Source organism: Phasianus colchicus, chromosome 3 (assembly GCF_987193195.1).
Source record: "Phasianus colchicus chromosome 3, bPhaCol1.hap1.1, whole genome shotgun sequence".
NCBI classification, from domain to species: Eukaryota; Metazoa; Chordata; class Aves; order Galliformes; family Phasianidae; genus Phasianus; species Phasianus colchicus.
In genome coordinates, this window is record NC_143438.1 from 94208811 (window position 1) to 94223622 (window position 14812).

The window sequence follows — 14812 nt, forward strand, 5'->3', positions numbered from 1 at the left end:
GTGGTCACAAACACGACTGCATGAGTAGCACAGGATGGCATCACTAAGGACACCACATCACTCCTCCAAAGCTGAGGACAAGCCTTCCAACATCTTCCGTGACATGCGCCTTCCTCATCACTCCAGTCACACTCAGAAGTGCTGACAGGGTCAAAGGATCAAATCCACAACACCAGGAAATGGAGTGCAAGTGTTGTGGGGAGACAAGAGCACACCACCTCATGACTTCACAGGGTTTGGCATGCGTTCTGCATAATACTAGCATGCGCAGAGGCTCTCTCCAAGCCCTCGGGCACTCACACAGCAGCATAAAAGCCGGCCCTGAGCCTCGCTCCCTCACACACTTCTCCTGACACCTTCTCCTCTGCACTCCTCTAGGTAAGCATGTGAGCTGCTGCCCTCCTTTGCCCACCCCAATTGGCTTGGCTATCCAAACCTCTTGGCCCCAAGACTCTGCAGCTCTTCTGCCTCCCCAAAAGCCATGCTCCCCACCACCCCAAGCCCCAACCCCAACCAACTTGCTCCCTGGGCCACACCCAGCACAGCTTCTTGTGTCCTCAACAACCTCCATTTGCACAACACCCTCTCTTCCAGGGACCCTCCACTCCACAGCCATGTCCTGCTACGACCTCTGCCACCCCTGCAGCGGGGGACCCACCCCGCTGGCTAACAGCTGCAACGAGCCCTGTGTCAGGCAGTGCCAGGACTCCCAAGTCGTCATCCAGCCTCCTGCCGTGCTGGTCACCCTGCCGGGACCCATCCTCAGCTCCTTCCCCCAGAACACCGCCGTCGGATCCTCCTCATCAGCTGCCGTGGGCAGCGCCCTCAGCGCCCAGGGAGTGGCCATCTCCTCCGGCGGCTTCGGCTTCGGAGGCCTGGGCTGCTACAATGGCGGGAGAGCCCGCTACCCCTGCTAAGGGCCTGCGCCCACACCCCGACACCAACCACCTGCACCCTGCAATGCGCCTCACGCACTCAGGAGGCACCACTGGGTCACTGACTGCACGTGGGATAGATCAGCAGCTCTTCAACCATGGCTCTGCAGTCATTACAACAAAGAGGCAAGCAGGGAAGGGGACCAGACCACACTGCTTGCAAACTGCGCCTCTGACAAATTCTATATCTTGAACGTTCTTCTCTAGGTCCTTTTCTTTCTCTGCAAGAATGCTGATGGTCATGCTACATGCACTTACGGCCACGGCTTCTTCTCTTGCTGCTCCTTTCCTTTCATGTATTTTCCTCAATAAAGTTCTCTTGCATGCCAGCCTCTGAATTCGCTTCATCCTTTCTTCAGCACTTCACACTTCTCCCACTCCAAAGACACGGCTCAAGGGTCCATTAGGATGGCACCAAAGGGGTCCCATCACCTCCCCTGCCAACAGTGGTACCAACAAGAACTGTTGGGGCATCAACTGGGCTTCCAGCACATCAAACAACATCTATGCTTGACCACACAAAGTCTTGGGCACACCAAGGCCCTTCTGCCCATGCCCTCTGAAACTACCTTTCCATGGCAGCACACCCCAGCAGGATACTCCCACGCTGACAAAAAAAAAAAGCAGTCACAGAATCCTTTACACGTTAGAGAATTGTTAGTGACAACACACTACTACTGCCCTGCTCAAGTACACTCAGCTCCAGCGGTCAGACAGGGAACACAGCCAGACTTTCAGCACCTCAAAGGACAGGGACTACACAAATTACTCTGCGGGGTAACCTGTTCCACCGCTTGCCCCCCTCACCCTGGAAAAAGCTCCCTTTCTCTTCCAAGGAAGGTTCCAATTCAGTGCTGTCCACCTTCCTTTCTTCTGGCAGCAGACAGTAATGCAAAAGGGCTGGCTCTCTTTACATCCTTCCCTAACATCTGCGATTTATACGCAAGGAGAAGATCTACTGAGAACATCCCTGTGTCCCAGCTCAAAACTGCCTGTTCTCTCAGCTTCTCCACGTCGTAAGGAGGCTCCAGGCCCATCAGCACTGAGGAAGCCCTGCACTGGAACTGCTCCACCATATCCATGTCTGTCTTCCTCCTGGGAAACTTAAGCATGAACCACCAGCACTGGACAGAAATGAAAGTACATCCTCCAGTGTGCTAGCGATGCTCTTCCCAAAGGCCTTCTGGAGAATGGGGAACTCTTTTGTCACACGGCTGCAGTGCTGCCTCACCTTCCTCTTGCTCGCCAGCAGTAAAACCTGGTCCTTCTCAGCAAAGCTGGCTGCCACCCTCTCATTTTTCTTGCTCCATGTTACTGCTTCCCATCTGCGGCAGTTCACTTTGCCCCTTCCGCTACTTCAGGACGTCCCTCCACATCCTTTATATAGGTGGACTATACACCGGGGGCATCAGCTGCTCCTTCCCATCTTCTAGCATTTGCAAACTCACTGGGATCACTACCATCACCCAGCTTTTTAATGCAGGTGCCGAACAGTGCTGTCCTTACTACCAGCACTGTAGTAGTCTGGACACAATCACAACACTTCACCGCACTGCTGCATTCAGCCACTTTCTACCCCACCCCAACATCCACTTTGACAGTTTCTCTGGGATTGTGTTGTGGGAGGAAACCGCCAGGCCTTGACTAAAGGCAAGGCAATCAACTGCCACAGCCCCCCATCATCCACCGGGCAGATCACTTCAGTACAGGAGAAACTGAGGTGGCTTTGGAAATCCACTGCTTCCTGCGAGGATTTCCTTCACCTCCTCCCCAGAGACTAACATCAGGTCAACCAGCCTGAAGTTTCTCACGGCTTCCTTCTTCATTTCTTGAATGCAGGAGTGGGATGAGTCTCTTCCATTCTTCAGGAGTCACTCCTACTCACCAGGACCTTACAGGGTCAACTGAAAAGGGCCTTACAAAGACATCAGACACGTCCCTCAGCATCTGTGGGAGAAAGTTGTCAGGTCCTGTACACTTATGCACACCCAGGCACACAACTTCCTCATCATCCCCAGCAACAAGCAGCAGGCATCTGCGGGACAGCCTGCATCAAGTAAATGTGGCTGAGCAGAGGCATGCCTCGCCATCGATCCATCCTATGCTATTCAGATGTCACCGCAAGGACTTACAAGTTGAAGCCCCAGGAAGCATCTTTGCCTCCAGCACCCTTCCAAAATGTCCACATCCTTTTCTGAGCACCTTACACTGAGCACAAAAATAGCACTGCTCCTTGACACTCAACACAGTTATCAACCCGAACACCATGGCTCAACACACTTCCCATTTCTTCAAGTACCACTCACCCTCTGCCTCTCTTCGGTCTCAGGACCTTTTCCACATCCCACTGGGCAGCACAAAGGGAACTCCAGATGGCACTGTGTCACACCAAAGTCCAGGCTTTTGTCTGGATGACCCGTGATAAGGGTGGATAAGGATAAGGACCTTTCTGGCAGTACTCCCAACAACAACAGTCGTGTCAGCACTGACACAGCCCAGCAGGGACAGCATCCTGCTCTGGCTGCCCACCCCAGGCACACAGCAGGCAGCCTCCTTTCTCCGGGTGCACCTCTGCAGGCACCAGGGGCAGCAGCCACCCGTGCAGCGCTGCTAGGGGGAGAGAGAGACAGGCTGCAGACTGCTTTGCCAGGTGGAACAAAGGCAAGGACGAAGAGAAAGCAATTCCAGTGGCATCAAGCCCAAGAGGCACAGAAGATAGAGCAGCCTAACAAGGATGCCAGGAGGTGCGGTACCCACCTCACAACAGAGCCACAATCCACCAGGCACAAGCACCACACGGTGACCTCACTCCTGATACCCACCACTCACACTTGCAGCATGCATAGACTTGAATACCAGTCCCACTTGAACACTGCCGCCAGGGTCAAAGGAAAACAACCACAAGAGAAGGAAATGAGAAGGCAGCATTTTGGGAAGACAAAAACACATCATGTCATCACTGGTCAGGCATTGGCATGCAAGAGCTGCTCACTGCACACAATACTACCATGCGCAGAGGCTCTCTCCAAGCCCTCGGGCACTCACACAGCAGCATAAAAGCCGGCCCTGAGCCTCGTTCCCTCACACACTTCTCCTGACGTGTTCTCTTCTGTGCTCTTCCAGGTGAGCCTACAACCCCGCTGCCCTCCTTTGCCCACCCCACCTGGACAAACTCTTCATACCACGTCTACCCCTAAACTCAGCAGCCCTTCCACCTCCTCTCTGCCACGCTCCCCACAACCCCAAACCATTCCTTCCCACTATGCGGGAAGCCAATGGCACTGATTCCCACCCCCTCAACACCCTCTGCTTACCCAGCACCATCTCTTCCAGAGACCCTCCACCCCACAGCCATGTCCTGCTACGACCTCTGCCGCCCCTGCGGACCCACCCCGCTGGCTAACAGCTGCAACGAGCCCTGTGTCAGGCAGTGCCAGGACTCCCAAGTCGTCATCCAGCCCTCCACCGTCGTGGTCACCCTGCCGGGACCCATCCTCAGCTCCTTCCCCCAGAACACCGCCGTCGGATCCTCCTCATCAGCTGCCGTGGGCAGCGCCCTCAATGCCCAGGGAGTGGCCATCTCCTCCGGCGGCTTCGGCTACGGAGGCCTGGGCTGCTACAATGGCGGGAGAGCCCGCTACCCCTGCTAAGGGCCTGCGCCCACACCCCGACACCAACCACCTGCACCCTGCAATGCGCCTCACGCACTCAGGAGCCACCACTGGATCACTGATGGTACAACATCTAATTGCCATGACTCCTCTTTTCATGGCACAAAACAAGCAAGCAGGGAACAGCGTCAGACATCATGCTATCTGAGAACATGAGTGCAGAAACTTCCTTCTGTCTTGGCATCTTAAATTGTCCTCTTTCCACCTGGTGATCACCAAGTGGATCCTTCCTTTTACTGGGTTTTCCTCAATAAAGATCTCATGCATGCCAGCCTCCGATTCCTCCTACTACTTTCTTGGCCCAATACTCTTCCCACTTCACCCACTACAAAGGCATGGCTCTGGAAACCATCATGCCAGGTCAAAAACGGCCCCAAGACATCCTCTTTCAAACATATCACCATCAAGAGCACTGGTGGCTAGCAGAAGGCCTTCAGCACATCACGTGGCATCAACACTAGCCCAAAGGAAGACATAAAGTACTCTTCCTCACCAGCAAGCACCAGGCTTTTTTGGAACAACTTGCAAAACACACACCTTGGGTTATTCTCCTCCAGTTTTCAGAAACCTCTCCTCATTACCATTACCTTTAAAGAAAAGTAAAATCAGCAAAACCAACTCATCAGACCCTCCCCATTCATGGGTGCAACCCAACAGCTGGATTGGACTTATGCTCAGCCGTCCTGTTATCCTCAAAACCAAGCACTCTTCTCCTCTGTGACAACCTGGAAAACACTCCATCTCTTGACCAGGGACAGTGCAACTAATTAATTTGCCCTTCAGGATGCAAATGCCGCCACAATCACCTCAGGTCTGCAGCACGTGACACTCATTGCCATTGAGATCTCCCCAAAAATACGCAAACGCTCTTTGGGAACAAAAAACGCCGTGCAGGAGAAATAGCCTTGCCCCTCGACACACCACTCAAACACCGTGTTTCACCAGCCTGCCCTTTCTGACAGACCCACTCACCCTCTGCCTCTTGTCACCCTCACAGCTCATCCCACATCTCACCAACCAGCCCAGCAGACAACCATCTAGTGCCAGCCCCACCTCCATGCTGTGAATGTGCATGAGTTCCCCCTAGAAAAGGGCATTCCAATGCAGTGGCCATTGCCAACGTTTGGGGAGCATGGCAGGAGTCCTGACATCACACAGCTTGCTAGCAATGAACCAGGCGTGAGAGGACAGAATCCTGCCCCCACAGACAGCCCTCCCCTGCCTACTTGGAAATCTCCAGGGTGCGACCCAAGCAGGAATGACACAAAACAGGCAGCCTCCTTTCTCCCAGCTACCGCCTTCCAACATCAAGGGGCATCCAGCCAGCCATGCAGCACACCCAGTGGGGAAGACAAGAGCTAAAGGCTGGCTAACCAGCTGCAACGAGCTCAGGGAGGGAACAAATGCAGTGCAATCCGAGAATACCCTAGGATGTTGGAAGGGACCCACAAGGATCACTGAGTCCCACTCATGCCTCCACAATGCACCCTTTAAAATTTAAGTGATGAATCTGAAGGCATTGAACAAACTTTTACGAAATCCAACATCCATAGTGCTTCTGCACTGCCTTAGGAAGCCTGTTCCATGCCCTCTGCCCTCAGGTGCAGAACCACATTTGAAAAAAGACTTTCAGTTGGACTTGTGAGGCAACAGTTCACTCAACGCTTTCTGTCTTTGCCCATAAATGTGCTAGGCGTTTTCCCCAAAAGCCATATGGAGGAAAACTCTGAAAATCTTTGCAGAAGTCCTTAGAAATTTGGCCTACTAGGATCCATTGCTGAACAAGATGGGTAATCATCTCATGAAAGAAGTGCCATCTTCTCCCATCTGGGATACCCAGAATGCCCAGGCCAGGCTTCCACGGCTGCTTGGAATTGGCAACTCCTCTAACAACAAAGACACAAACCATATTGCACAAGTGCCAAGCCATGATCTCACTGACTCCTCTTCTGTGCTTTGCACACAGAATCTTCCGCATACTCTGACCCAAACGTGCCAAATCCCTCCTGTGCCCTCCAGGACTCTCACTTGGAACGTGCCACCAGTGCCAAATGGACGCGTCCTCAAGGATGTAAAAAGGCAGAGTTGCTGGAAGAACAACACGTAACACATGATGCGCAACACTACGTGATGCAAGAGTAGCATGCAGCACCGAGAGGAGATCCCTAACACTCCACAACTAAGCATGAGGAACTTACCTCCAGCTACACAGGGAGCCCTCCAACATAAGGCTCTGGGCACAGGCCTTCCATTAGCTGCTTTCAGTCCACATCACTCTGCACTTGTCTAACCCACGTTGGCTCAACTTCTGGATGAGCGTGGCATGGGAAACTGTCTCAAATTATACAAGCATACAAATGTGGAACGGGGAATATTGGAAGAGATCGTAACCATTATCCCTTCTGTGGGCCGACTGCCTCCCATCAGGGCCCCATCCAACCTGGCCTTGAATGCCCCAGGGACGAAGAATGCACAAGTTGACTGGGCAGCCTGTGCCAGGGTCTCACCAGCACCCGAGTCAAGAATTTTTCTTCCTTACATCTTAACCAAATTTCTCCTCTTTGCGTTAAAATGTTCTAACAGTATCAAACCGTGTAAAAAGTTGGTTCTCCCCCTGCCTGTAAGCTCCCTTCAAGTACTGGAAGGCCAACTCTATTCTAGGCTGAACGAGCCCAACTCTCGTAGCCTTTCTGCACAGCAGATGCACTCCACGCCTTTGATCTTCTTGGTGGACCTCCACTGGACCCACTCAGCACAGCTCCCTCAGCATTCCTGGGTGAAACTCAGCAGGCCTCACACACCTTGGCACATCCAATTGAACAGACCCACTTCCTACTTTGCCCCATCTTCTCCAGAAATGTCATGAAGTGGCTCGTGGCTGCATCATCCATTAACACAAACACCAATAAAGGACCCCAAAATCTTAACTCCACAAGTTGACCTCCTCTGTCTAAATATACTAAAACCACTACGGACGGCCCAATGCTGAAACGGCAAAAAACAGCCTGTCTCCTTTCTCCAAAACAGTTTTCAAAGCAAAAGGGGAACCAACATCTTGACACAACACACCCAATGCAGAAGACAACGACTAAGCTCAAGGAAAGCAGATTAATTCTAGGGCACGCAGGGAGTGCAGTGCAGTGCAACTAGCAGCGTCTCAAGCCAAACGCACCTGGGAATCACAGAACAGCCCTCGAAGGATGCCAAGAATGGGGCCTGCACCTCACCAAGTGGCCACAAACACGACTGCATGAGTAGCACAGGATGGCATCACTAAGGACACCACATCACTCCTCCAAAGCTGAGCACAAGCCTTCCCACATCTTCCATGAGATGCGCCTTCCTCATCACTCCAGTCACACTCAGAAGTGCTGACAGGGTCAAAGGATCAAATCCACAACACCAGGAAATGGAGTGCAAGTGTTGTGGGGAGACAAGAGCACACCACCTCATGACTTCACAGGGTTTGGCATGCGTTCTGCATAATACTAGCATGCGCAGAGGCTCTCTCCAAGCCCTCAGGCACTCACACAGCAGCATAAAAGCCGGCCCTGAGCCTCGCTCCTTCACACACTTCTCCTGACACCTTCTCCTCTGCACTCCTCTAGGTAAGCATGTGAGCTGCTGCCCTCCTTTGCCCACCCCACCTGGCTTGGCTATCCACAACCCCCTGGACCCAAGACTCTGCAGCCCTTCTGCCTCCCCAGGAACCATGCTCCCCACAACCCCAAGCCCCAACCCCAACCAACTTGCTCCCTGGGCCACACCCAGCACAGCTTCTTGTGTCCTCAACAACCTCCATTTGCCCAACACCCTCTCTTCCAGGGACCATCCACCCCACAACCATGTCCTGCTACGACCTCTGCCGCCCCTGTGGACCCACCCCGCTGGCTAACAGCTGCAACGAGCCCTGTGTCAGGCAGTGCCAGGACTCCCAAGTCGTCATCCAGCCCTCCACCGTCGTGGTCACCCTGCCGGGACCCATCCTCAGCTCCTTCCCCCAGAACACCGCCGTCGGATCCTCCTCATCAGCTGCCGTGGGCAGCGCCCTCAGCGCCCAGGGAGTGGCCATCTCCTCCGGCGGCTTCGGCTTCGGAGGCCTGGGCTGCTACAATGGCTGGAGAGCCCGCTACCCCTGCTAAGGGCCTGCGCCCAAAACCCGACACCAACCACCTGCACCCTGCAATGCGCCTCACGCACTGAGCTCACATCTCTGTGTCACTGATGGCACATGGGCTCACCTGCCATGACTCCTCTTTTCATGGCACAATAAAAAGAAGCATGGAATAACTTCAGACCAGGCTGCCTGGAAACATGACTGCTTAAACTTTCTTCTTTCCTTGCACTTGAATTTCTGCTCTTTCCACTTGGCGATCACCAAGTCGATCCTTCCTTTCAGCGTGTTTTCCACAGTAAATTACTCATACGTGACAGCCTCAGATTCCTCCTCTTCATTCCTTTGCATGATGCCATTTCCACTTCCTCCGCTACAAAGACGTGGCTCTAGAAACCATCATGTCTGCTACAAAAGGGCCCCAAAACCTCCTCTTGCAACCGTGTCGCCAACAAAGAGCTTTGATAGCCAGCAGGTGGCCTTCATCACATAAAAACTTATCAACACCTACACAAATAAACTCTTGGGTACACTGAGGCTCTTCTGCCATGCTCTCTCATACAACATCTCTGGGCTAGCACACACTTGACTCCTTTTTTTTCCCTGGCAAGATTCTCTCATGTTTACAACAAACACTGTCACAGAATCATTTCTCTTATCGGTGTTTTCTTTACCTCTTATAGTACAGCAGTCCTAGTCAAGCCCAGTCAGGAATAGCAGGCTGTCCATAATCACTTCCAGTCCCCACACTCAGGCTCTTAATGAAGACTCTGCACTTCAATCTGTTCACTTCCTAGCTTTGGCCTATACAGCTATGAACTCACCACATCAGGACTCTGTGTCCCTCACCTCAGACCACCAGACCCTGCAGTCATCCACTTTTAAGGACAGCACAGTGCAAACTCACCTGAGCTGATTGTTGGCAGTTTGCTTACGAGCATGTCATGGGAGGAAGCCTCAAAGCCTTCCCTAAAGGCAAACTCACCAAATGTCACTGCACCGCCTCACGATTGAAGCCGGTCACTTCCGTGTTGAAGAAACTCAGCAGGGGTTGTATATCCGGGCTCTCCACTCCCACCATTTCTTTGTCAGTCTGTGTTTGGCAGCACTTCCTGGGAGGATTTCCTTCACCTCCTTCCCACTGACTAATGTCAAGCCAACCAGCCTGCGCATCCTCACACCTTCTCTCCTCATTACCGTCATCTTTCTTAGACAGTTGATATCAGTATGGCCAACACATCAGACCCTACCCATTCACGAGTACAACCAAACTTTGGTCCTTGGACGTATGCAAAGCCTTCCTGTTTGCCTCAAACCAAAGCACTCTTTCTCTCTATGATAATCTAGAAAACAATCTCTTGACCAGGGGCAGGACAACCAATTAATTTAGCCTTCGGATGCAAATGTCATCACAACCTCCTGAGGTCTGCAGCCCAGGACAGACTGCGCACATTGAGCTCCCCGAGAAAACAGCCAAATCCTCTTTCTGAACAACAAACCCAGGGCAGGAAAACAGCCTCGCTCCTTGACGCTCAACCCAAGCACCCTGTTTCACCAGTCTGCCCTTTCTGATAGACCCACTCACCCTCTGCCTCTCCTCACCCTCACAGCTCATCCCAGATCTCACCAACCAGCCCAGCAGACAACCATCTAGCAGAGCGTACGTACCAAAATCCATTACGGGAATGTGTGAGCCCCAGAAGATGGCATTTCAGTGCAGTGGCCAGGGCCACCATTTGGGGAGCATGGCAGGAGTCTTGACCTCACAGAGCTTGCTAGCCCAGCACCAGGCTTGAGAGGACAGAGTCCTGCCCTCACAAACAGCCCTCCCCAGCCTATTGGGACAGCTCCAAGGAGGGCCCCAAGTAGGTATGGCACAAAACAGGCCGCCTCCTTTCTCCCAGCAAAAGCCTTCCAACATCAAGGGGCATCCAGCCAGCCATGCAGCACACCCAGTGGGGAAGACAAGAGCTAAAGGCTGGCTAACCAGCTGCAACGAGCTCAGGGAGGGAACAAATGCAGTGCAATCCGAGAATACCCTAGGATGTTGGAAGGGACCCACAAGGATCACTGACTCCAACTCATGCCTCCACACCGCGCTCCTTAAAACTTGAATGGTAGATCTGAAGGCATTCTCCAGTGTTTCTTGAAATCCGGCAGACATAGTGTTCCTGCACTGCCTTAGGAAGCCTGTTCCATGCCCACTGTTCTCTGGTGCAGAACCTTTCCGTAACCCCCTACTTGACCCTCCCCTGACACAGCTTCCCACATGCTGTTCCCACTGATCATATTCCTGTCACCAGACATCAGAGCTGACCTTCCTCTTACATTTGACGTGCTATAGGACACTGTGAGCCTCAGTCTCCACTTTACAGAACAAGCCAGGGAACCTGAGTTCCTCCAGACCTTACACCATCTTTGTAGCCCTCCTGCGGAAACTACTCCATAGTTTCACATCCTTTTTGTGTTGTGGAAGTCAAAATTAAACACAAGGTTTGAGGTGAGGACTGAGCAGCACAAAGCGGAGTGGGACAATCCCTTCCCTGTTTCAATTACAGTGCAGGGCTCGATGCACCCCAGGCTACAGTCAGCCCTGCTGGCTGCCAGGGCACACTGCTGACTCAGATTCATCTTGCCATCAAACAGAACCTCAAGACCTCTTTCTGTGAAGCTGGTTTTAACTCTCTCCTACCCAAATCCTCAAATGTCCAGGGCATTCTGGAATCAGATGCAGAATCCAGCACATCCTCTTCTTCAACTTCAGGCCATTGGTGATGGCCCAGACTGCTGGTCTCCAAGGAGCTCTCTCCAAGGCCTCCCTATTCCTGAAAGAGTCAACTGCTCCTCCCTAGTTATTGCAGTGCACAAACTTCTCACTTTGTGCGCAGCTGAGCCAGCGTCCAGACCATTTAGTACAACATGGAACAGAACAAACTCAAAAATGGAGTTCTGGGGAATCCCACAGCCAACTGGCCACCCGCCTGATGTAACCACATTTGTAAAAAGCCTTGGAATTGGACTTTGGGGCCAATAACTCACTCAACACACTATGTCTTTGTCTAGATATGTGCTGGGCATTATCACCAGAAGAATATGGAGTCAAACAGCATGAAAATATACATATAAATACAGAGAGACATTATACCCATTAGGTTTACTTCTTGAACTAAATGGTTGATGTTCTCATAAAAGAATGTGCCATCATCTCCAAAGCAGGATGCCTAGAATGCTCAGACCAGGCTTCCACAGCTGTTTGGAACGGGCAACTCCTCTAACAACAAAGACACCAACCACACTGCACAAGTGCCAAGCCATGACCTCACTGTCAACACTGCTCCTTTCCTGTGCTTTGGCCACTACTTCCGCGTGCCGTGGCACGAAGGTGCAACATCGCTCCTTTGGCTTCCAGTGCACTCACTTGAAAGGTGATGCCAGTGCAAAATGTACATGACCTCAAGAAAAGGACGCAAAAAGGCTAGAGCTTCTGGAAAAACAACTCATACCACATGTGGCACAATTACAGGGGATGTAAGACCAGTTTGCATCCCAGAGAAGAGATTCTTAACACTCTGCTTAGGGGTGAGCATGACGAGCTTGCCTCCAAATACACTTGGTGCCCTCCATCACAAGGCTCTTGTCCCAGGCCTTCAGCCAGCTGCTCTCAGTCCACCTCGCTCTCCACTTGTCTAACCTATGCTGATTCCGCTTCTAAAAGAGCACAGCATGGGAGACCAGCTTAAATCAGGCAAATACAGAATCACACAACGGTGCAGGTTAGAAGAGAATTTAACCACCATCCCCTCTGTGGATGGATGGCCCCGCATGATCATGCTGACCAGGGCCTGGACCAAGCAGGCCTGCTGTGCCACTGAAGACGAAGAATCCACAAGCTGAATGAGCAGCCTGCGCCAGACCCTTACACGGCCTGAGTCAAGAATTTCTTCCTTACATCTTAACCAAATTTATCCTCCTTACGTTAAAATGTCCTATCGCAATCAGACCGTGTAAAAAGTTGCTTCCCTTCCTGCCTTTAAGCTCCCTTCAAGTACTGGAAGGACACACTGAGGTCTCCATGAGCCAACTCTTCTCCAGGATGAGCAAGCCCAACTCCATCAGCCTTCCTTCACAGCAGATGCGCTCCAGCCTTTCGATCTCCTTTGTGGCCCTTCTCTAGACCCACCCCGCACAGCTCCCTCAGCACTCCTGGGTGACACCCAGCAGGCCTCACACACTCAGGCACACCCAGTTGAACAGCCCCTCTTTCTACTATGTTCCATCTTCCTCAGAAACTCAAGTACTGCTCACCTCAGCAGCAAGCCACAAAGCACTCACCTCAGCTGAACGAGGGCATGCCTTGCGCTCCTCAGCTGTGCCCTTCACCTCATGGCCTGCAGGGGCTCATGACTGCAGGCCCGTGCAGCATGGATGACTCTAATTTCTCTATCGAATCTCCACATCCACCTTGTAACTGTCAAAGCCTATGCAGAGAAATAATAGCTTCAGCCACTGACACTCAACTCACCAATGATCCCACAAGCTCTGCTTCAGCCTTCCAGACCATCCCACTCCTCTTCAGATCAGGGCTTGCTACCTCTGAACCCGGACTGAGAGGACTGTGTCCAGCTCACACAGACAGCGCTCCTCAGCCTCAATCAGCTGCAATCCCCACGGATAGACCTAAGCTGAAACTACACAAGAGATGCAGGAACCCCATTCCCAAACAAAGCCTTAAAAGCACAAAGGCAACCAAGATGTCAATGCAGCACAGCCAATGGGAAACGGAAGGGCAAAGCACATGGAAAGGAAATAGGGATATAGGCTGACAGCAAGAAAATGTTATGCAAGGGATAGGGTCTCATGCCAAACGCACACAGGAAGCCCAGAGCAGCCTTCCCAGGATGCCAGGAAATGGGGTCCCCACAACACAACACAGTCATGAGTGCCTGACCTCATCCCATGTTCTACACCTCTCCCATGCTTCAGATGTATCTTCCAACCAACCCCATGAGACACGCTTTCTGTATAAATCCACCAAAACACTCACTCTCACTAAAAACTGCCAACAGGGTCATAGGATCAAATCCACCACACAGGGAAATGAAAAGGGAGAGTAGTGAGAAGGCAAACATGCTCCTGCTCATGACAGACCAGCCACTGGCATGCAACAGTAGTTCAGTGCACAATGCTGCCATGCGCAGAGGCTCTCTCCAAGCCCTCAGGCACTCACACAGCAGCATAAAAGCCAGTCCTGTGCCTCGTTCCCTCACACCCTTCTCCTGACACCTTCTCTCCTGTGCTCTTTCAGGTGAGCTGCACCCCAAGCTGCCCTTCTTTGGCCACCTCACCTGGCTTTGCTCTCCATTCCCCTCTGCCCCCAGACTCTGCAGCTTTTCCACCTCTTCTCTGCCATGCTCCCCACAACCCCAAATCATGCCTACTCGCTGCTTGGGAAACCAACGGCTTTGCTCCCCTCATCCCCCAACACCCTCTGCTTACACAACACCCTCTCTTCCAGGGACCATCCACCCCTCAGCCATGTCCTGCTACGACCTCTGCCGCCCCTGCAGCGGGGGACCCACCCCGCTGGCTAACAGCTGCAACGAGCCCTGTGTCAGGCAGTGCCAGGACTCCCAAGTCGTCATCCAGCCTCCTGCCGTGCTGGTCACCCTGCCGGGACCCATCCTCAGCTCCTTCCCCCAGAACACCGCCGTCGGATCCTCCTCATCAGCTGCCGTGGGCAGCGCCCTCAACGCCCAGGGAGTGGCCATCTCCTCCGGCGGCTTTGGCTTCGGAGGCCTGGGCTGCTACAATGGCTGGAGAGCCCGCTACCCCTGCTAAGGGCCTGCGCCCACACACCGACACCAACCACCTGCACCCTGCAACGAGCCTCACGCACTCAGGAGGCACCACTGTGTCACTGATGGTACAGCAGCTCATTTGCCATGACTCCTCTTTTCATGGCACAAAAAAAGCAAGCAGGGAACAGCGTCAGACATCATGCTGTCTGAGAACATGAGTGCAGAAACTTCCTTCTGTCTTTGCTTCTTAAATTGTCCTCTTTCCACCTGGTGATCACCAAGTGGATCCTTCCT

General features: G+C 52.7%; 2 protein-coding genes and 1 pseudogene across 2 annotated transcripts; all 3 read left to right on the top strand.

Moving 5' to 3' along the window:
• The first annotated feature begins 223 nt into the window (after positions 1–223).
• LOC149918775 (feather keratin 1-like) lies at positions 224–4585 on the top strand (annotated as a pseudogene).
• Positions 4586–8380: 3795 nt separating this feature from the next.
• On the top strand, positions 8381–8748 carry LOC149918776 (feather keratin 1-like). The gene has a single exon (XM_090138376.1). The coding sequence runs from the start codon at positions 8452–8454 to the stop codon at positions 8746–8748; it is 297 nt and encodes a 98-aa protein (XP_089994502.1). The 5' UTR covers positions 8381–8451.
• Positions 8749–14255: 5507 nt separating this feature from the next.
• LOC149918777 (feather keratin 1-like) lies at positions 14256–14558 on the top strand. Its single transcript, XM_090138375.1, has one exon. It carries the CDS (start codon positions 14256–14258, stop codon positions 14556–14558), a length of 303 nt encoding a protein of 100 aa, XP_089994501.1.
• The last annotated feature ends 254 nt before the right edge of the window (positions 14559–14812 follow it).

Excerpts from the sequence above, each read along its gene's own strand:
- LOC149918777 (XM_090138375.1), top strand. The coding sequence starts at position 14,256 with ATGTCCTGCTACGACCTCTGCCGCCCCTGCAGCGGGGGACCCACCCCG.
- LOC149918776 (XM_090138376.1), top strand. The coding sequence starts at position 8,452 with ATGTCCTGCTACGACCTCTGCCGCCCCTGTGGACCCACCCCGCTGGCT.